This window comes from Brachycentrus maculatus, unplaced genomic scaffold (genome assembly GCF_059751285.1).
Source record: "Brachycentrus maculatus isolate JH-2025_06_01 unplaced genomic scaffold, ASM5975128v1 h1tg000696l, whole genome shotgun sequence".
Taxonomy (NCBI): Eukaryota; Metazoa; Arthropoda; class Insecta; order Trichoptera; family Brachycentridae; genus Brachycentrus; species Brachycentrus maculatus.
In genome coordinates, this window is record NW_028281428.1 from 251,415 (window position 1) to 276,819 (window position 25,405).

General features: G+C 31.5%; 1 protein-coding gene across 1 annotated transcript in view; it reads right to left on the reverse strand.

Annotated features, from left to right (window-relative positions):
• LOC148300529 (roundabout homolog 2-like) overlaps positions 1–24,147 on the reverse strand; it is a 42,363-nt gene extending 18,216 nt beyond the window's left edge. The window contains exons 1-2 of the mRNA XM_088274631.1: positions 23,894–24,147; positions 4,746–4,988 (exon numbers count right to left, since the gene is read on the reverse strand). Of these exons, the coding sequence (XP_088130757.1) occupies positions 4,746–4,806 (61 nt within the window). The 5' untranslated portion in view covers positions 4,807–4,988; positions 23,894–24,147. The remainder of the gene's footprint in view (positions 1–4,745; positions 4,989–23,893) is intronic.
• Between the last annotated feature and the right edge of the window lie 1,258 nt (positions 24,148–25,405).

A 25,405-nucleotide genomic window follows, 5' to 3' on the forward strand; every position in this document is an offset into this window, starting at 1 on the left:
GTTCCGGGAGAAGCTCATCCACAGGGTGAATAATCCAATGTCTGATATAAAAATAATATTTATATTTTAGATATTTTTAAATGAAATTCAGATGCGATACTCAATACTTAATTTTTATACAAGGAAACCTGTCCATAACATATTTTTAGCGTACCTTTTCTTACACGGTTGGTATCTCATAAAAGGTATAAATGGGGAATTCTGTATACTCCTGTCTACCTCTATATCAGGCGATAAATGTATACAAACTCAGAGTCGTGTTGCGTTCTATTATCTTAGGTAGAAAACCTGATCTAATTGAGCAACGAGACTGCTTTTCGCTATGATTATCATTCATATTGTAAATTATACTTTATACTGTAAATTGTTATTGTATATATTATATGTAATGTTTATAATCTAATAATAAAAAATTTAAAAAAAACAAATAATAATAAAAAAATTAAAATTTTATCAACATGTAAGTATTTCGGCTCAACACAGGCCACGCCTAAAGAGCCGTAATACATATAGTAAAAAAAAAAATTATATCTATAAAATAAATAAATAAATATTAATAAAGCGGCATTCAAGTGCATGTTGCCAATTGAATAGTTTATTTATTATTCTTCATCTCAAATTTCCATAATAAAAGGATATTTCAACTTTCCTGATGCCTTTAGGGCACGCTGCAATTTTATATTGACTGCAGTTAAATGCTTGACACTTTGAATCGCTCCAGCCCTTGATATCGGGATCACGCCGTCATTTAAGCGCGGCAACGTGGAGATTCCGTCTCACCCCATTCGAGTGAAATATCCCCCTGTCCGATTTCCCGTGCCTTTTCTGTTAGGATAAGCGCCTACCCTAGTATTAGTGCAGGTAGGTTCTTCAGGTAACCATGGCTGCAAATAGAGCAAGGGTGTGTAGGAAAACACGGTAAAAGGGATCGCGTAGCGTAGCTTTTTGTAGCCGATTTTGGAAGCTACAAATCAAAGATACCCGATACTGCAACTTGAATGATTAAAAATACTAACATACCTGTTACGTATTATATTTCTCAAAAACTTTCCGCCCCCACTGTGTACATATATTTATTTTTATTCGTTCTTTTGATGTTCAAATTTATTAAAAAACCAACATATAAATTACATACAAATTCATATGTTTTAAGAATTAGTGCAATATAGATGTTCAACAATGGGCAGAATGGCGAACGTTACACAAGTGTATAAAGTGATCGCTTAAGCCAGCTGAATGCCAGGTTGTAAGATTTGAGATGTTCATATTTCCATCTTCTTTCATTAAAAAAGTGGAAAATTGATACTTTTTTCATGTCAAATTAAGATACATTTAAATTAAATACGGTATTCGAAGTTAATGATAATTACACAAATTATTTCAGAAAATAATGATCAATGTAGCACATATTTTATTAACAACAAAAAAATAACTGACGAAAATTTTAAAATGCAACACACACAAATATAAAAATAAAACTCAAACCTCAGGAGCCACCTTTGTGGATCTTTAATATATGTATAGTAACTAGATTAAATAAAATTTATTGCGTTACATAACTATCTACATGTGAATATCGTTTTTAAAATTTAATGTAATACAGTAAAAAAAAATATAATCGTCCTTTATTATTTACAAAATAAGCGCTATATAAATTGTCCTATAAATAAAATATAACGTTTTTTTTTCTCTAAAACGTATGTTGTCTCTTGCAACATTATGTCCAACTTTTAAAAATTGAGTTATGTGGTTGTCAATCATGGGTAGAATGTCGAATTTTCCACAGAACTAAATTAATCTACTCTTATACAAAGATCACTTTATTCGCAATCATAGGTCGTTAGCTAGACCTCCAAATGGCCGTCTCAATAATCTTCTTCATCTTTGTTAAAATATCACTAAATTATTTATAACGATTCCTTAATGTTATTCTTTTTTTGTTTGTTTTGAAAAGTAAATTTTGGTAAAGATCAAAGGGCTTTAATTAAGACCCTAGTATGCGATAAGACGTTCAATGCTCCATTGGACCAAAATCTGATCACTGTGATAACAGTTAAGTACGTCATCTCAAAACTCAATTTCCTTTGATATTTTCCTTGGTCTATTAAGAGATTTCCAGTTATCAGATGGTTTTCAATACACCACTGTTATCACAGGTTTTTCCACGTCCAATCTTTATACAGTGTATCAATGTTTTACCCTTGTTTTTCACTTCTCACTACGTAATCTAGCATGTCACAGGTTGATTTATCTCTATAGGTACAATCGGACCATGTCTTTGTCTCGTATAATACACATAAATACAACGTTTCACTCGTTTAAAGTAGAGATTCTTGATACCTTAATCCGTGACATCTTTGTGTCTTAATTTTGGAACTTGTTCAGTTTCCAAAATATTCTCGTATTAGTGACATTGACAAAATAAGAAGATATTTCACAGTCAATCTATTTAAAACAATATCATCTATGTGGATAAAAATATAAATGTTTGTTAGTTTTAAATCTTTGAAATTTCGACACAACGTTTCATCAAATTATGCTCATGTTTTTAAATACTGTACGCGTGTCAGGGAAATACGTGTTGTTTTTGAAAAACAGTTTATTTACCTCAATGGCAGTGCTATCTGTTAAACTAACTACAATAAATGTAATACTAAACATTGCTCATGGTGACAGCTTGCTTCCTGACAGCTGATCAAATATTAATTATTCAATTGAATTTATCCTTATGTTACTATTGTAGGCATATAAAAATTAAAGTTTGCTTGCAAAGTGTAGTAGTAAAAGCGTTTAAATACATTTTTTACTGAACTCTCTTTGATATTATATCCATGACTTTTTTTAAATCAGTTGTTCTTTCATCCATTATTAATTTGATCAATTAATTCACCTAAATTGTTTTATAAGACCAGAAATATTATCATATATTATATGATTTATCGGGTGATAATCTCTTTTAGTTTACTGATACACTCATATAGCAGGGCATGAAAAGTATTACATATTCATGTATAATGATACATCGCCGTAAGTTCATTACTATATTATGAATGTGGTGTGATGTGTTTTACATCGATTTACAAGCCATAGATACTAATCTTGATTGATGGGCAGGAAGGAACACCACTTGTGTTACAAAACACCATAAACCATGTATTAACACGCCATAGCTCATTTATAAGCGACTAAGTGCTATGAAAATATTACTTCTTGTGAATTTTTATGTGCCGATTGTACATTTGTTTTTATCAACACATAATTCAAATATATGAACACAATTTAAATATTAAATAATAATTCTTCATAATTTATGTAGCGCCATTTCGTAAAATACTACTTCAAGGGCGCTTCTATATGATTGTATAGCATATAATATATTATATTTTGTATATTAAAAGCACTGATAACTTTGTGGTATGGTAATAAAACACTCTCCTTATCATCCGTTGTTTTTTTGTCTTGTTTCTCTCTTTCAAAATTTTATTTTTATACAAATGTCGAATCGTGATATATTTTGTTAATGACCTGACGATGGAATTATTTTTCGAAACCGGTAGTCAAGAATACGTGTTTAAAATACTGGTATTACACAAAGTAAGCAATGGATCATAGGGAGAGTGTTTTTATTGTACACAAGAATGATAAATGACAATGGAAGGCGGTTTTTCGTTGATTAAAATCCAGGATTTATATTTTAAGTGATTATATCCAGAAATCGGACCTCACATACTAATAAAAGAGTTTCTGCTCAATAAAAAGCTTCTTTTCATTTTAACAACAGATGTCTCTAATGACGTTCTAGTGATTCAAGAACAATGTTTCTAAATTGGTTCATTTATATAGAACTTCCAAGAATTTGAGTAGTGTGGTTGTCAAAAATGGGTAGAATTGGTGAATGTTACACGTGTGTAAAATGATCACTTAAACACGTCTATGACGATCGTAAGCCCTGTAAATGCCCAGACTTCTATATTATTATTAATCTTTTTTTAGATGACAAAAAATAATGTTAAAAAATTGGTGCGTTTATTTACATAGAAAATATTTAAAAAATATTATACCAAATATGTTTGTTGACGTGTACCTACCTACTTACAAACGTATTGCTTTTATGAAGGGTTTTTGTTCGAAAAACCTGAAATATATTTTCTATTCCGAAACTCTTTGATCTGACAGTTTAATCCCGGCCTTTCCAGAAAATTAATGTCTCGCAACAATACTACAACGGTTTACTTTTGAATACAAAACCGTCGAATAGATAGAGATAAGGGGAAACGGCGGAAGAAGCCAAGAATACGAGCCCGTATACATTACTCTTTAAGTACAATTGACAGCTGAGACAAGCAACTAGAACTCGGTTCAATTCAACTTACTGAACCTAAGGTTAAGCGGGTTGAGCCTTTCTACGGGGTCAAGTCAATTCACATTATTCAAAATATATAAGCGACTTTTATCTTTTGTCGACTTGAGCTCAGATTAAAACTTGTAATCAGTTAATAAACTTTTTCTGATTTTTTTTCAAAGTCGGGCTTGGGAAATGTCTCCCTCGAAATTGGATTAATTTCGTGACAGCGGATTTGAGTAAAAAGTAAAAAGAATCCCTTTGGAATTTCAAATTGTAAAACATGGAAGAAATGATTAAAGTTTCGAAGAATGGAATTATTTTGACGGTAAGCGAATGGGAAAAGAGGAAACGGTTTTTCAATTAAGAATCCATTAAACCGTTTTGTAAATTGAAAACTCACCATATCTGGCCTGTAGTATGATGACAGTAAGTGCGAGCAGTACCTCCCGAAGAGGCGCCATCTCCGTCGCACTCACACCACGTGACTGCTCAACTGCAGATTCACCTCATGGTCACTTTGATAACCTTATTTTTTTATTTATCCAATAAAAGTAAATTCTCTCACTTTACTTTCACATTAAAATTGGAAACTAATATCCCTCAAAATTAATTTCACTTCACACTGGTGTTCACAGCTTATCACCTGAAATCAAAATTTAAAACATGTTATTTAAAATAATATATTATTCGTCATTTTTACAATGTAGTACCTAGATTGAGTTAGTCGCTGTGTTGTTTAATTTGTTTTTTTTTTTATAATTTATAAATTAAAAACTAATTGTGTGTTATTAAAAACGATCAATGCTGGAAATAGAGTAAATAGTGCTTTGAATAGAGTGATTGCAAATAAAAATATATCCATGGAAACCAAACTGGCAGTTCACAGCGGAGCATTGGTACCGACACTGGTGTATAGAAGCAAAACATGGAACTGGCAAAGGAAGGATGAAAGAAGAGTGAACGTCGTTGAAATGTGTTCTCTCAGACGCATGTGCAGAAAATTGTTGATAACAAAATCGTTGTAATTAAAAACGAAGATATTAAAAATATTGCAAGGTTGAACTAGGGATTAAAACGAAATAATGACTATGAAACTAAATTTGGCGAATGTGAACGGGAGAACAGAACGAGGACGGTCGAAAAAGATTTTGAATGACCAGATCAATCAGAGCCTAAAATCTAGTGGTGTCGAAAGTCTACGTAATCGGGGGGCATGTATGACCAAATGCATGGATGTGAAGGAAGCTAGGACTAAATGCCAAGAGAGAAGAATGTGGCGTTCCATCCCCTTTGCCCACCCCTGCAAAGAAACGGCGTGATGGTAGTAGCAGTAGTAAAAACGATCAAACTGGAAACTAGTTAGCGACTTAGCCGTGTTTGCTTCCAACCGACATATGATAATATTGATCCACGTTACTGACAATATTCCAGATAGAATGGAATCGTTTCATGTTCCATAATGTTTATTCTGCCTAACAAACACTCCAGCATTACACCTCACCCCGCCCGGGGCGTTTTTTACCATTCCACGCTGACAAAAATGAATTCCATTAACCCCTATTTACACAGGCATATTTTGACGCCTTTAAGTGCCCCTTCACAGCGTACCACGCGCTGTGTGAGCTTTCACACCCATTCACATTATCAGCATATGACTTAGAAAATGCATTGTCAAACGCATTGATGGATCGGTAAATATGACTCGATAACAATCTTACGAAGGTAACAACTAAATATCGTGTAACATGGATTTACTATTATAGATGTATGGAACGATAAGGTAATTTAAAAAATGTAACTGATAAGCATTTTGTTGCATACATGGGGAAGTTTAATTATTTAATTATGTGACTTATAGTCAAGCTTTAAGTGCTTAATTTAAGAATACTTAGAATGATCACAAATACTGATTCAACTTTATAATATTAAGTAAGAATAGGAAACATAGCCTAAATTTAAGCGTTGCACCCCTATGACGTTGAAGAATGAAGGTAAGATAAGAGTTGCTTCCGATGAAGCCAGTTTCATGATAATAATTAAACAATTATGATAAATTGTACTTTTATACATATAAATAATCGACGTACGAGTATGTCAATTAAAAAAGAGGATATTGAAAAGGAATGTAAGACTGTTACGAGGAGTTGAAAAGATTGAGAAAGGTACTTTGGGTTGGTTTAATCATGAGGAGTGAAAGGGTTATGAGAAAACAACTATAAGATTATATTTGACGAATGTGAATGGGGATACCGAATGAGCGTGGCCACGAAAGACTCGTCATGACCAAATCGAATTGTTGGGTAATATATCCAAAATAAAACAAAGTTACTGCATTGAATTCTATTTTTATTAACATATATATGATAGTATGTGACTTTATTTCATAAATAATAAAACAACTATACAGCTGTTTCTACTTTTATTTTATTTGACCAGAAACCGGGTTTAGTTTAGTCGTAACCGACATCATCAGACTAGAATGATAATGTCGTTTACGATTAAATTTGTCGCTGGTCAAATAAAATTCATGTGGAAAAAACTACGTAGTTTGTATTTTATTATTTAAAACGATGTTCCACCAAAAAATGTCAGTAACAAACTTAAAATTAATTATTATTTTATATTCTTGCGACCAGATTGCCTTTAAGGCTCTCTTTTTTAAGTGTATTAACACATTCCAAGGACTATATGTCCCTTTTACTTTTGCACCACTTTTCTCCGCAACAATCGAAGCTGGTATCACTAAAGAAGGTCTTAGGAGTATTTTATGGTAAGTAATTCAGCGGAGGGTAAGGGTTTGTATTGAAAAGGTCGGGTATGGTTCGGAACGACATTGGCTATTGTAACTTATCAAGGAATGTGTCGATTCCGAATTCTGAATTCGGTTTGTACTTTACTAGGTTAAGGGCTAACTACGTCCTATTCGTGTATAGGTAGAAAATATACTGCAATACATACACGTGCGTAGCATATTTTTCTGTATTTAAAAAAATCTTAATTTAAGTTTATTTATCAGTATTTTTTTAATTGAAATCGAACGAATATACCATACATCAAAATGGACGAACTCATCAGTGGAGAAACGATTTTTTTAATAAATAGTATTTTTTTAAACAATTTAGAATTCGTTTTTTTGGCAAAGTACATAAAATTTAGTGATACATAATAAATTCGTATTTATTCTTGTTAGTTATGTGTTATAAATGTTACCTTTGGGAAAAAATGTAACAAAATACTCCTATGTTAATCTCAGTCTAAGTTTTATTATTATCATGTTCCCTATTGTGCTCATTATTGAAAATACATATTGCATTAGATTTTGAAAAATATATAAATATGCACTATTGTAGGATTCATTTCAAATGTTGATAGATAAGAAATTTTATCTGATAGTGTTGCTATTAGTTGCTTAGACTTCCATCTTCTTTTGTATAAAAAAAAAGACAGACGCTTTTTCTCAGATGAGACATTAATATATTATTAGATTAAAACCAATATTTTTAGCTTTTCCACTTTTTTTATTTGACCAGCGACCGGGTTTCGTCGTTACCGACATCATCAGACTGGTATGTCGGTAACGACGAAACCCGGTCGCTGGTCAAATAAAAAAAGTGGAAAAGCTAAAAATATTGGTTTTAATCTAATAATATATTAAAAAAGCAATTCCATCACGAAGTGTCAGTGGATAATATAAATCAGATGAGACATTTATAATTTATTTTAAAACATCATCCATGGGGTAAAAAATCACCCTATGGATAATGTTTTAAAATAAATTATAATACGTTCTAAAATCAATAAAGTGCCTGCTTAAAAAAATATTTTTTGAAAAATATTTATTAATGAAATTGAAGAAAATTACATTCATTTGAAATAAGTAATTTAGAAGCCCTGGATCATGTATGAGTATCATAACTGTTTGAACACTGATATATCTATATTTATGTTATGCATTTCTAAAAACATGTGTTTTATTTGCTTTACACCCCAAACTGTGATATTTATCATTCATCTGTGTAATGGACTCCCATTCACACCATTAAAATTGCGTTCCATTAAACGTTATTTACTCTTTTCCTTTTTTACTGTATGTAAAAGAATCTCGTCTCCTCACACATGTGCCACACACGTGATCGCTACTGATCCCAGACCATGTGCGCTGAAGCAAACGTATGGATATATTATTTTAATATCATCATATGTTATTCTGTTAACGAATAACGATATGACGTTAGGGTATTCATAATCTCACATTTAAGGCGATGACACATATGAAAAACGTAACGGAAACTATATATAAATGGGTAAGTTGAATAATGTTGTAACGTCTTTTCGTTTACTTAGATTTTACTACTACTACCATCACGCCATTTCTCCGCAGGATGAAACACCACACTCGTGTGGATATGAAGAAAGCTAGGAGTGTATGACAAGAAAGAAAAGTGTGTGGCGTTCCATCCTATCCGTCTGTAGTAGTAATAGTTAAGGAAGAGTGGAACCACGTGAAGCGAATGTGCAACGAGGAAATGCTAGAAACAGTTTGATTATCAAGAAGTTTGAATGGAAAAGTAGTGCACAGATAGACGAAATTGACTTACAACGAATAATTTAATCAAAATTTCAAATATTATCGAAAAACAATCAAATGATTCATCATTCCACTACTTTAAGAGCTGCATTAGTTACGCTTTAACGAAAGGGTAAAATAAAAACTCTGCTTATCTATAAATCGATGCATCGTATTGTTCCAGAATAATAAAAAAATTTAAACTGTGCATCCCAGACGACTAATACACGTGTCACACTTCATCCCAGGTGAATACGGTAATACACTGCCATGGGTAAAGTGATCTTACCAGCTCCCAATCAGTAGTTTAAATTTGTGGAGCGTGCCTTTGCTGTTACAGGCTCTATGACATGAAATATTCTTCCACCAGCAGGTAGAAACTGTGAGAGTGAGTTTATCTTTAAGAAAAACTTTTAAAAACACATATGATTTGCAGTATCATTATTCCAATTCCCCCTATTTATTGATTTATATTGTGCTGTTTGATTCAATGTAGCTTTATAAAATATCATTTATTATTATTATTACTACTACTTTTATTATTATTATGGTTATTATTATTATTATTATTATTATTATTACAACATAACACAAGATATTTAAGTCTTAATGTAGGGAAATCAAGGAATACATCGTTATATCTTTAGTTTGATCAAACCATCTTATAACAATTGACACACTTTTATCGTTTAAAATTTAAGATTTTTCGACTAGTGAGTACTCCTAGGGACTGAAACGTTTTTCAAAAATCTTTTATTATTTTACATCCCCTACCTACAAATTTTGTTCAAAAATATTTTACATACCTATCACATAAAAGGAAAACGAAGCATTTATTTTTTTAATCTGGAAGTATGTTTATAAACTGAATTAAAACGGGGGATTCTATTTCAAAGGAAGTAATTTGTTGTGTAGCAACTTCGCATTAAATGAGTTTCAACAAACTTCAATACTTTGTAATTCCGGGAATTTATTGCCCTTAGGCGAGATTGTCTTGTGAAACGATAATTCACAATTTGAAAAATGAATAATTAAATATTAATAAGTAAATAAGTACAAAGGTACATTTGCCAAAGGTATGAACACATTTTAATTCATACCTAAATCTCCAAACCACCTCAAGGAACCTTTTCAAATATTTTTAATTATCCCTAAATCAGGATGATATTCTCTTTTAATGTTCAAATTTTTCGTTATAACATACATCGTTTTTCTCACACGGTCACTCTGCTTTTTAACTTATTTTTACATTCCATATTTCTCAAAAGTTGAAAATATAGTAATAGCAATATGATGAATAATGTTGTTTTAAAAAAACAAACACTTAGGCGACGTAACGTGGTGTTATATACAGTTACAATTTAAAAAAAACTGAAATAATCCCCTTTTTTTCTTCAAATTATAATTGAAAAATAAAAAGTCAATCCAACTTATTTTTTTGAAAAAAAAAACAAATATAATTTATTGTTACCGACGGAAGAAATAAAAATGGAGACGTTATTCAAGTAAAAAAGGAAAAAGTCAAGATGGTCAATTTTACAGTTTGTAAAACACCTTTTAGGTCCTAAACAAATAAATCAGTTTCAAATAACACAATTTGACAAATAAATCTAGCTAATATTTTCCTAAACACCAGAAATTTCACGTCAAATTGCAACATATTGATCACATCCTGTGCCGAAATTCCTCCGCCATGTCGAGCAGGCAAGGTAACCCTGAATGTAAATCACTTATGGGACAGATGTTTCGGCTTTCTGGCGACGCGACCCCGTGTTTTCCTGCCCCTAAGTCAACAATTATAATATCCGAGACAGTTTGCTAAATACACATGCACCCTTAAATGTTTATTGCCTCGAGTTCCTTAAGACAGGCGGTCGTCCTTTCCAAAGGTTAAAGTCAGCCTCGAGAGCTCTAATGCTGCGTGACCTATCCGTCGTTTGGTGTTTGCCGACATAAGTGTGTTCTGTGCTCATAATATGGTGACACTTTAGTTTAAAAAAATACACTAACTTACAAAATAAATAAGCAAATATCGCATACCACAAATAAAACACCAAGAATAGATCAGTAATGCAATGTATTCCAGGGGTTCTTTGTGAGTTTTCTTACAAACGTGAGTGCGGTAATTAACCATCTGAATAAAACGTCGTAAACACACATTTTTTGTGAATACACCCTAATCTATACATTAAAAATCAGCATTGCCAATAAGTGTTTTCATTTAAATAAGAGTAAGAGCATTAACATATTTTTATTATTTTTAGTAAAAAAATTAAATATGTGTGTTTTTATTATTTACAAAAATATTTCAATATCATACAATTTCTGTGAGCCTAAGCGGCGCATTATTAGAAATAGGTATCAAATTGTGGTAGAGTGGGTAGTTTGGGTGAGTCCGCGACACTAATCATGGGACCACAATCCTACACTTTTTTTATAATTTTTTTATATCTCAACAAAGTTGAAGAAGAATATGGAAGTCTAGGTATTTACATTAGGACCTATCATAGGCTAATTAAGTGATCACTTAACCCACGTTCAACATTCACCATTCTACCCGTGATTGACAACCACACTACTCTAAATGATGAAACTCCTACATTATTAAAATCAAACACTGACTTTTAGAGTCTACTAAATTGTATTTAATTGTTCACAATATAACAAAATTAATTTTGGTACAATTGTTTAACCTTGTTATGGCATTTTTAAATTACTGTTTGAGTATAGTTATTTAAACTTAAATACAATGATTTTATTTCAAACAAATTTGTCTTTGTTTGTATCTATTTATACTCTCTATAATTCATATCTGTGAATGTGTCAGCGTTAGTAGTTGCTAGCATCATTCAGATAATATGTGGTTTTGACTCATGTGACAATAGAAAATTAATCAGAAACCGTTTACAAAAGATAAGGTGATCATTTTTATTTTCAAACCTCGGCATCTGTTGTATTTGGTGTCCAAATTACTCGTGTAGTGATCTAAGTATACATTACATAGTGATAAAGTTTAGAGATTACAGCTGCAACCCTTTCTATTGATATAGTAACTGTAAACACTACGCAAACATATTCCTTGTGTTTTTTGGATGAAAATATAATAATATATAATTTAATTACCATATTATAAAATCATATCGAATTGTATTTGATATCTCAATAAAGATAAAGATGAATATTAAAGTCTGAGTATTTGCAGGGCTAACTACATGTCGTAGATAGGTTTAAGTGATCACTTTATTAACATGTAACATTCACCATTCTACTCATGATTGGCAACCACTATTCTCTATGGTTGGGAATATATACACATATCAAATATTCCCGTTCTTTCATGTTCAAGAGTTCTCAGCACCATCGATGGTTAATTTAATTAAGCTTTTTATTTAGTACATTTTTAGACTCTTGTTTCTTAAATGTATGCAAGATTCCTTCCGAATCATTTCACATTCTAGGAGACGCCTGAAAACGTGATTTAACATTTGTATGAAGCTTATAATTTGCCCAGTTATTTTATTCACAGCATTTCGGGAGTGTCAAAATCTTTGTTCACAATTCTTTGTTTCTTCACATAGTATAACTTCTAAATGGAGAGACCCAGATTTGTAAACAAGGCATTGGGCACACTCAAAAATGTTATGAATAAAATTTATTCGTTCATTGCTGCGCCTTATGCACTGCTCGCTGTAGATAATGAAACAGAATGAACCCAAATTGTATAAAATAAATTTAAAATAACTGAAACCAGTCTTCATTTTTTTATTTCCATCCATTGTATCCTTGTTCTGCCTTTTTTAAGAATGTGATTTTTTAAACGCAGTGTCATGTTTAATGTCTAGTTTTTTTTTCTTGGGTATTTTTCTAACCAACGGATGACAAAAAAACAAGCATTGATTGCACAAAGAATACAGTACCCAAACTAGAATTCATTGTCAACAAAATGTATCGACGCGTGTTTTGTGTAGGGTAGCATAAAAAAATGTCCCTTATATTCAATATCTCCAGGGGTATTCATTCAAGAAGAGGGTTCTGTATATAATATTTTTTTGTCATGTATAAATTTACTTCGGTTATATATCTTTTGCCGATTACCCCATGACATTACTTAAGATTTTTTCAATCTTCATCTATCATTTTCAATAAAAGAAATTACATTTCTTAGTTTGTGTAACTTATACACTGCTAATATGTAAAAATCTATTGAATGGTATAACTTACAAACCATCACGCCGCTTCCCCGCAGGGATAGGCAGAGAGAATTGGAACACCACACTTATCTGTCTTTAAACATAATCTTCGCCTCTTCCACATTCATACATCGTCTGAGAGCATTTCGACTGCATTCAGTCTACTTTCATCGTTATTTTGCTAACTCTGTGCTTCAACTCCTTTAATTAAGGTTGGAACCAGGATTCCATTGCTTAATTCCAATTTTGTTATCGTTGACTTTTTAATGATATTTAAAAATACAATAATCAAAATTTTCACCAGATATTTTTTTGTTTAAATCTTTTGCTATTTTTTTTAGTGTATTTGTTTTGAGAGAAAGCAATAATAATTACCTTAATAAATAAACGTACCATTTTAACTAACCCCTACGGAGTTGCCTTAAGTGAAACGACCGCCTCGGGGTAGAACATTGATCACAACTGACTTTAGGTGCCGAACTAAAAATTGTGGGGATGTTATACAATAGAGACATTGTAAATAACTGGGTGGCTTACAAAAAACGCTATTTACACTATTACCCCTGACAAAAGGATCACAGATACATTTTACGAAAAACTGTGACGCCCCATACAAAGCTTGAATGGAAACAAAGTGTGCCCCATCCGAGGTTCTATTTTTTCATCATTATTTGTAAGGGCTTATAACAAAGATGAGTTAATGAACAGAATAATACCTATTTTGTTAAATTGGTTTTGTGTACTTAGCTGGAAGCCTTGAAGCAATGACATTGTGTAATCACTTACGCGTGTCATTTTATAGTTTTTTTATTATTATAGGTTTTGATAACTTTTGTGGTGCTTACTTATGTACTTAATGAATCGCCTGTGAAGACTAAGTATTGAATGTTATTTTTAAAAATATATTTACTATTTACTTATTTATAATTAGTGTTTTAAACTATTATTTTATTATTATATATTGATTTAGATTTTCATTTAAAAAAAATTGAGTGTGTGCGAAGTTTAGTTCACAAATCTATGTTTTTTTATATTGTAGAATACAATATGTATATAAGTGAACAATGTAATAAATGTAATAAAAATGTTGAAATATTATTTATCATATTATACATACGTTTATCACGTGAGATATGTATATTTTTATCTCAACATAGATGAAGGAGAATATGTCTGGGAATTTACAGGGCTTAAAACCTATCGTAGGCTGGTTTTAGCAATCACTTTACACATGTTATATTCACTATTCTACCGTTGTCAATCATGAGTAGAATGGTGAATGTTACACGTGCAAAAAGTGATATTTTAAACTAGTTTATGACAGGTTGTAAGCCCTGTAAATACCCAGACATCCATATACGTCTTTATATTCATAAAGATATCAATTTAAATATTTTTTAAAAAAAATAGGTTTTACTTAGTAAATACCAGAATTCATAACATTAAATGGTATTTACCAAGTAAAATTTAAATTATAAATTAGATACATTTTACCATAACGAGGTTGCAGATCTTTTTTTTTTAAACTTTAAATTACTTTAAATTACGATCAATGACAATACGCGACTTGGTGATAATTAAAACATTTTGAGTTATAAATCTTGATCTCTAAAATGAGCGATATACAAATGTACCTGCTTAAACAATATCATCTATGCCCATTGCATTTGCTAATGGAAGATATAAGAGTACAGTTGTTTTTAAAATTCCTGAGCGAAAGCACTCGAGCATTCGAACGAACAATGTCTTGGGAGGATAAAAATTCGATGCGGTGAATGATGATTCTTAGAAAAGGTCACTAAATGCGTAATCCCTTCCATGTGCGTGAACTGAGTCGGCTACTTTTCAAATACTTTCAATGTTTTGCCAACTTACACAATTATTATGTTAACACATTGTTAAACGGGCACAACACAAAAAAATGCATTGTTGCGTTTTCGAAGAATACCGAGGTATTACCTACTTTAAAATGAATGCGTTTTCTAACAATTCGTTCGGAATGTGTAAGTACTAAAATGTTCACAAAGAACATTTCAGAAGACAAAGCAACGAGCAGAAACCGTACAAGCATAATAATATTGTTATTCAGCACCTTAGTGTGTTCAAATGTGTTTCAGTGTAGCCCGGTAAATATTTTGAGTTGTCAGATACAGAAAAGAGATTAATTCTGATAGTTTCTACATGTGTATTTTAAGATGCTCAGAAAAGAAGTGGTTTAAATCCATATTTTTAATTAAAACTACTTTAAAAATGTAAAATATTGCTTCATTCGTTTAATTAAAATCTATATACATATCAAATTCTAATTGTACTTAGTATTTACGCAGTATACTTGTACTTCTTTTTTTTTTTGTTTAAGGTTCAATATTTTTTACTCCTAGATGTGGAATTTAATTTTGTAAATAAACACGGATTTGCTTAGAGGGATTTTTTAATACAATTTTTAATTAGTATTCATTATTTTTAAACGTTGTGAGTTGATCAACTGATGAAATGATTGACCCAACAATGGTCGATTAGAACACTTTAAGTTAGAAATACATTCTTGTAATAATGTTTTTAAGATGTTATTTTTTAAAGTGTAATACATATTTCTTGGGCTGACAAAAATTGATCCGGTAAAACCGTTTGAATTGTCAAAAAGGGAATAAGTACCATACGGATGTATAAAAACCCTGACTGCTTAAATCTTACACTATTTTAATTTAAAACTGTTTTATTTTTGTAGTTTTACATCAAATTAATAGAAAAAAAAATACACTAGGAGAGCGTTTGAGATTTTTTGTCCATAAAAAAATATATGAAGATTCTTTTTGTCATATAATGCCAAATACTGTACACGCACATTAATAGCATTATTAAATTTTATGTTTAAACATTATTATATTTCATAACTAGCTATCGTGGACATGGTTCTCTTTTATTTTGAACAACCCATATATTTGAATAGAGTTAATGATTTTACTTATGCTCCCACATTATTCAAATTGAGTATTGTTGGAGTTATTTTAATTCTTTATCTCGTGTAGGTTGACATTACAAGCTTCCGACTGCATAATGCAGGCAACTGTTGTTATTTTAATTTTGTGATCATTTACATGTGACTTCTATAGCTCTATTTCGTTACTCGTGCAGGTTTCGTTTAATTTATGATCGTTATCTTAAGGAAATGAAATACCGAAATACGACTTAGCAATCCCGCATCATACAGTTTTTAAGTTTTGTCATTTTTTATTAATGATTTCGTATTTTATTATTTCTCAATTATTGTTTTATTCATTTTTTTTACAAAAAATAGTACATAATAACTCACCGTGGTAAAGTGATTATACACTAATATTACTAACATTTTTATTTTTAAAAAAAATGATTAACCACAAAGTACAGAAATGCTTTAAATATTAATAATATTGAGAATATTGTTTTATTATCCTATGTTTATGATACAAGAAAACCTATCTACCTAAATACGCATTACAGAAATTTTATGCATAAGAGTCCTGGTACCAACCATTGTGTATGAATGTGAAGCATGGAGTTGGAAAAAATTAATAAATAAAAACTGATTTCTGTTAAAATTTAAGCACTCGAATGTGCGTTAAAACTATGCGTAGTAGGTGTTTGAATAGTGAAATAAGAAAATAATGCGAATCTAAGGATAAGCATTATCGATGAAATTAAATGCGTGTAGAGATAAGTTGTATATGTAGAACAAATAAGTAAGGAGAGAATGATAAAATAAATGTATAAGGCGAATTTAGATGGAAACTTGGATAAGATTAAGTTATTTAAGTACTTTATAGCGTACAGATCGGGATATAATATAATCGGTAAGTGCGTATGAGTAGATGCATATGTTTGCAGAGAGATATAGGTGTGGGGTTCTATCCTCTTTTCCTTAGCCCTGCTGAGATGCGACGTGAAGGTTTGTTACTAAGTAATATGTACCTAATACACATATTAAATGCACTATGAATCAATCTTCGATTTTAGTGGCGTGGCTAATCCATCGAGTCCTTTCATACTAAAATACATTGTACAAAATCCTCACCTTAACAATGGATTACTGCAGCATCGCAGGACGTCATTGTGACGCAAAATAATATCAAGGAAGAAATGTAGGTTTCTCACACTAAATCCAGCATTTTTCAAAATAAAATCAGTCCAGGAAACTCCCATCTAGCCAGCAGATGTTCGAGACTTTTGTTGGTAAATTTTGTTGTCGTGAACGGGACACTGGTTGCTTTGTCCCATCCATCCCGACGGATTGTTACATCGGAGCGAAAAAAATGGTTACACCCCATAAAGAAATGTTTTGAAAGCGAAACGGACCATAGGAAATTATGCGATTTTACATAGTTTCCAATTTATCGCTTTGCCGCTCGAGACGCTAGGATCTTTTGACAATTTAACACACCCCAATAAACTGGGATACAGTACGGAGAAAACCAAAGAAGCTAAACCCATTACCACTATTTAAATATTTAATAAGACCCCGAACGTAATAACACGTCATATAATTTTATTGAGAAATATGGTTTTGAAGTTCTTACACCTTTTTTCGAAATAGGAATGGTGTTTTATTTATTTGTACCGAACTCTATTGCCTAATAAATAATGTTCTTGAAACTCGAGTCAGCAATATAACATTTAAAGCTGCTCTTTGTATGCGTGTAATAAAAAGGGGACTCTTACTCGAAATAACCTTCGCTTTCTATATTGTTCGAAGCGCTTGAATAGTATACTAAAATTCATATTGTACATTTTGGATGCACATTTTATAGATTATATTTACTACAAGTTATAAAATCAACTGCATGACATGTTTATAAATGACTGAAATATGTAGAAAGTATCACAAAATATATGTTATTTTTACACTTTTTATTGTATCGAAAAATAAAAATAAAACTGAAGTGAAGCATGGAGTTGGCGAAAGAAGTATGAATGTAAGCTGAATGCACATAGCAGTAAGACTACAATCTGTATGATTTTATCTTGTTTACTTCATCTTTAGTTTGGAGAATGTATAGAAGAGGACCTAGGACTGACTTTAGGTACATCAGTAAAATGTGAATTTGGAAATATGACTGAATATTCACGCTCTCGAAAGTATGTGCTTTTTATCTTCCTTGCTCTAAACTAAGTCTCTATAGTCTTTGTAGACTGTTGGAGTCAGATCTAAAGATACCTAACCCCAACAAAAGACAAAGATTTATAGGTTCTACGTCTTTGTGTGGCCTGTGACGAATTTCAAATGTGCCTTTTTTGTATATTTTATCTATCTAAAGTAAATATAATATAGTATAATATAATATAGTGTATGATTTAAGGGAGCTGCACTGCTCATGACTTAGTTCTCGACTCAAACTCTCGCCCAATGGTACACATACTATAATAGAGTAAGGGTTAGTCTACTATTAGTTTTACAGATCATAGTAGTACGGCAAATATAACATTTCCTATTATTTACACGTAACCAATGCAGAACAAACCCCAAGAAAATACAATTTGAGAACTGCTGATTTATGTTTTCCTTTATGCCCATCGGATAATGGGCGAGGAAGGCTGCAATGAATATGCATGGGCCACAGTTATGTAGATGGGACGCTTGGTACAGTGAGGGTAGTGCGAGGGGGGTAGGGCGGCCGCCGCCCACAGCCACCCTTCTGGGTCGGGACCATAATGATGCATCTCCTTATTTACATGTTTATGGCCCCAGGTGGAGACAAACAGATTTTTATGATAACAAAACATCTCCCGAGCAGATTACACCAGATAGAGAAGCGGCGTTTAATTTATGGCGGGTCGTAAAGCCGCTCTTGTAGATGCGGCAAACAAATACCGGACACTTAATTCTTGTTAAAGTGTATTTCTTCAGACACTTTTACTTAATTATTTTATGTTTTGTTCTTTTATTTCTCTTAAAAGTGCCGACTTAATAAAAGAAAATAATAATATTCCATTTTCGTAAAATGAAAGCAAAAGTGTTTCTGTACAACTTGAGGTAAATTTTACGAAAATGACGCTCTTTAAATTATCCAACAATACCATTATTTATAATCAAGCTTGCTCCTTTTACGAGATTCCCGCCGCCCAGGACTTCCACTGCTGACAATCCGTTGGCAGTTCTCCTCTGAACTATGGAACGCGGACCTGATTTGGGAGGATGCAAGGGCGCTGGTAGCCGATAGAAGAGCATGGAGGCAGTTTGTGGATTTCATATGCTCGACATAGAAAGTAGATATAGATGAATAAATCATTTTTTTCTAAATATTTATTTAACACGATTGTACAACTCACACAAGCTAGTACAATCCGAGTATACACCCCGAATGCCTTAGAGATTGTTGCTATCCTTCTCCATTTACAAGTAGAATTATTCTCATTTACCCTGAGCTCCTTCACCCACGTCATCTGTATCCGATCAAACGAATTCTAGTAATATATATAAGAATCTGAAGCACAGGAGTGATCACATTAGTTCTGCACTTCAGGTGCCAGTCTAGAGTAATGTAAAATAAACATTGTCATGACCAATCGCTTATATTATTTTGACGACACTGGGAATCAAACCTTAGACCTCTTGTAATGTAGCCAAACATGCAAAACAAGACTTAAGAATTAAAACAGATTTAGTTATTGTACTTTAAACGAAAATGCCATGAAAAAAATATGTTTATATTTTGTAATTACAAATCCCAAAAAACATATCTTTAAAAATATGGTTAGATTTTGTACTTAAAACGCAAATCTCAAAAAAAAATGTTTAGATTTTGTACCTGTACTTAAAATGCAAGTCCCATGAAAAAACGTGTTTAAATATGTGTTTTCTGGATGAATTTGATAAAACGAAGTAATATCCACCTAACAAAAGAACGAACGCGGTGTATCTAGGTTGAAAAGTCTATTACAACCTGATTGGCAAGGTTTGTATTTACGGAAGGCGTAGTTCAAAAATCAACAAGACGGCAAATATTTTCCCACCTTTGAATTAGCATAATTCTGCAAATTTAAAAATGGGATGAATATGTATTTTTGTGCCCTCAACGTCTGTGTGAATAAACAGCCCTCGCTATCACCAGTAAACACGCGCATTTTTCGCCAACTCACGGCGCGCTCGCTGTTTATTCGATAAAGCCGCTTATTAATATGGCACAAAGATTAACAGGGCTGAATATCATTTCACAAACAACAGACCTTTAGAAATATTATTGAAACAATAGGTCCAGGAGAACAATGGGGAGCTCTCATCCCTCCGACGGAGCCGGGCTTTATACTTTACGCGTATTTATCCTGAAACTCAAATGCTACAATTAATAACTTTAAATCTAATAACATAATGCAATCATTTCATTCTTATTTAATTGGTTATCAAAACCACTTTTATGGCCCAATATACGATAAATCGCAACTTTATTTTTTTCAAACCCAGGTAACATTTAACATAACTGAAAACACCGTTTTTGTGTTGAAAAAAAAAAAAATATTTGGTTTTGAAAAGAAATAGTTATTGAAAGGTTATTAAAATCGTTTATAAATATTGAAACATATAATTATTTTTCAATACATCTAAAACATCTTACTACTAGTGTTTTAACTAATGGTGGAAGAGCATTCCATGCCATCGGTTTCGCAACAGCAAAGGCTCGCTTGCCAAATTAATTCTGCTAATAGATGAGATCACTTTGCACCCACGGCAGTAGGTATATTCATAGTGACTTGTTTGTTCAATTTAATCAAAGCTATACGCGTAAGAGCGCCAAATGCCCTTTCCATTTATGCTCGTCTTTTCCTTTTTTTTCTCATATACCAATCAAGAAATTCACCCTTAGCTTTTTCACATACGTCATCTGTATCACATCTTATAAATTCTACTCGTAGATAACTAACTAACTAACTATCACGCCGCTTCCCCGCAGGGGTAGGCAGAGAGAATAGAACGCCACACCACTCTGTCTTTGCAAACATTTTTCGCCTCTTCCACGTTCATGCATCTCCTCATACATACTCCTAGATTTAGGTAGTATTTTACGAAAATGTCACTACAATATATTTATTATTGATTTTTTTTAAATTTTGTAAATCAGTATTAATCACCATGCCTTTATGCAATTAATCATCAAGTTAATGTAGTCCCTATTTAACAAACATTTGTTTATTTTTTTAAGAAGCTAGTTATCTTACGTAATTTGCATACGCTCTGGGAGAGGGCTAGGTTAACTACTTATTTTGCGGCCTCAATGAAAACAGTAGCTATGATATGTAGATAAAAAAAATATTTTCAGCGGTTACTATATAACATCCATGAATAATTATTTTGTGGTCAACGCGACGCGACATAAGGAAGCAGATGCGGTCAGTATTGTCATAAAAAATATTATAAAAACAGCCGGCAAAAGTACTTTCCCTCTTCAATCTGCACTAAAGATAAATAAAGTAAAGATCCAGATGCCCCAGACATCCATATTCTCTACGAATAAAAATGTACTTCGTCTTTGTTGAGACTTCTATAATCTAATTACTTTCATCAATTGATTTGTGATAATATCAATCAATTTGTTATTTGAATTTTACTTGGTAAAATACCACAATTTTTTTTAAATCTATTATAGCACGTGTTTCGATGCATTCAGCATCATTATCAAGTGAAGCTTTGTCTAAATTTAAGGTTATGTCTTTGGAATCGTGAAGGATGAAAAGGGAGTAAAAGCTGTTTCTTATTTTTTATCAGTGAGAACTTGGCCCCTTCTATTATACATTATAATATGTACAACAAATATGGTATTTACAAAATAAAATAATAAATAATAATTATTCATAAGCTTAAAATCTAGTTATCGTCCGCCTCCGTAGTGTAATGGTCAGCGCGCTCGGCTACCGTTCTGGAGGTCCCGGGTTCGATTTCCAGAGGGGGGTTTAATAAGTATAAGTGATTTTTTCACTCTTATATTTAAATAATATTACCCTGGACTGGTACCTGAAGCGGAGGGCTGATCACGTTTCCTTCGTGTGTTAACGATCAAGATAACACTGCGTTTATATGATACAGTGCCCTATGCACCATTGGGGTGCGAATAAGGGTTCGAATGAAATAAAATCCAGTTTCTCAATTCTGTCAATTTTGATCGAAAGCTGTATTAGAATTCAATAATTTAAAAAATATATATTAGATTTGAATCCATTCAATAATTCATCTGGGTGTGTGTTCTTATTGTATTTTATTTTTAAATATAAATTTAAAAAAAAAATATCCAGAAAATTTAATATCCAGAATTTTGAACATGAACTGTTCAAATCTTTAAGCTGATAACAATATTAAACACTTACAAACTTAACAAGTATTTACTAGCTATGTAGATACATGTAAAATACATATATATTAATTAAAATAAACATTTATTTATTTAAACTTCATGGACAGAAAATAAATAAGTACAATGGCGGGCTTATTGCTAAAAAGCAATATCTTCCAACCAATCAAAAACAGACTAGTGATATTAATCAAAACATTTGATACCATATAAAGCTGTTTGCAATTAGAGGGTAGATAGTAAATTTCTTTAAAAAAACTCTTAACAAGCTACGGTACCACTTTTATTTAAAATAATATTGTACTAAAAGGCACCGTATTAATTATCTTTAAATATGCATATAAAAAATACAAAACTCTCATTATTATCCAGGAAAGCTGGTTTTTGCTAAAATACTTAAGAATTAATACCTTTACGTAAACTGCAAGTTAACATTAAACTGATTATAAAAGTTGTTTAATTTCATTACCTAATAAAATATCATACAATTTTGGATAATTTATGTAACGCCATTTTCGTAAAACACTACTTGGCGCTTAGATACTCATCGGGTAGTTTGGGTTAATATTTTTGCCGTATATCGTAAACAAAATTGGGTAAAGCATATTTTGGAATACATGGTACCGAAAATGTCAAAATAAAATCACTTGTTCACATAGCCTAGTGATAGGTACGATTTTTAGAGTATCACCTTCATAACTTTTACTATTTTTCAATAAAATCCATGTATCATTAACAATTTTGTGCTTACCCCACATTTTCAAAGCATAAAATTAGTTACAACATTTGAATTATTTATTTTATTTCAATCTTCTATTGCCCGAGGGATGAAACGGTACCTACCTATCCAAAGTGAGAGAATTTATCCACCCCTCTTCTATAGACCACAAATACAAATTTAGCTATTAGTTCATAGTTTTAAAAACATCCCTCTAGCGTTCCGATACGCCTAAGGGGAGTAAATACATAATCACCGCATAACACTTCTTTAAGGGTGGGTTTGGAGGAATATTTGAAAGGAATCCGTTCCCTAATCCGGGCATCTTGGGAGTCGAAAAAGATAACGAAGTGCGACATTCGAGGGATTTTATAAGTGCAAACATATGCTCCATATGGATGTTTATTTGAAGTGGTAGAATTTAATGAAGGAATGTTTTTTTAGAATATTTCTTCTATGAAATAATCTGTTTTCAAGAAGAAAATGAATGGGACCCTTGTGTGCATCTATGTGTATCTGTGTATATCAAAACACAAAACTTAATAATAAAAGCTTATATTTGCCTATTTTTATTTCTATATTTATTTATTATATTCACAAAATTACTCTAGGTAATTCAGTACATGGTATAATTAAAACATATGAAACATAGTATGAAGTTTAAAAATGTCTCGTTATTGCATGATAAAAAATTATTTGCTATAAATAAACATTCAAAATGAAAGATTACTAATCATCAAAGAGTATTTTTTAACTTACCAAACTGCAGTTATCCTCGAGTGACGTATGCAAAACAAAACAAAATTTTCACAATTTGTTACCTTTGACAGTTTTCACTAAATTAAACTTGAGTTCAACAACAGTTACTTTTTTTACAAATATTTTAATTTCAAAATAGTCCGTTGCACTTCAGTCGAAATAACCAAATACACAAATTTTATAAAAACGATCGCGATGTTTTCAGCGCGTGATCCAAGGCGACGTGGATTCCAAATGACGTTTCTATCTCAACTGGAGCTTTAGGAAAGCTCATTGGCTGCGCAGGCCGGGTTCGCGACGGTGGAGGTGGGCGGAGGGGGGAACAAAGGAAGGAAGGGGGTAGTTTTGTGGGGGGGGCGATGAAAATAGGGAAAACTTGATGCATTAAACGCCAGGTACATAGAATCCGGTGTTGGGATATAAAAAGGTAACGCATTTTTATCATGAAAGCTTTTCGCATCTGTCAGCTTTTTTGTTTTAATGCTTATTTTTTTACATGAACTGTGGATATATTTCTGGTAGGTATGTAGCTATAAACACGAAGCATCGAGATGATGTTATCGCTCTCTGACACGGATGGATGTATTATTTTTATAGCTATAGGGTTGATTAGAAAATTCCATTATTTGTATTATCTTTCGCTGCATTTTCATCATGGTGAACGAGAAACAATTTCCATAACGATCGTAAAATTTCTCATACGAATCAAACGTTTTAGATAGACAAATTTAATCTGCTTTATAGACGTAAACAATACCTAAAAGCTACGTCATTCTAATGAAACTAAATATATGGTATATATAAATAAATATACATTATATTTAGTTTCATTCGAATATATATATTTATATATATATATATATATATATATATATATATATATATATATATATATATATATATATATATATATATATATATATATATATATATATATATATATAAATATATGTATATATATAAATATATATATATATATATATATATATATATATATATATATATATATATATATATATATATATATATATATATATATATATATATATATATATATATATATATATATATATATATATATATATATATATATATATTTAAATATAAAAAATCTTAATTTTTAATCCTTTGGATGTTTGTTAGGTATATATTTTTCACATCCATCTTCTCTATTCGTAGCATCCTACATGAAGATAAGACTTAAAAAATATAGGATTTTGAAATAAATATGTATTCCTTTTTAAGATATATGATTTTGAAACCTAGTCTTTTTTACCCTTTTTTTCACAGGAATACTACAGTTTAACTTGATATTTTTATGTGTATGTTGAAGAGAACTATATTTATCGGGATAAATAACGTGAGCGTTTATTCAAACATTTACCCCTACACCAGTAGTTTCATTAAAAAAGCTAACTTATCATGACGCCGCTTTCTCGCAGAGATACCCACGCCCACGCCATGTCACTCTGTTTTTGTAAACAATATGCGCCTCTTCCACATTAATGCATC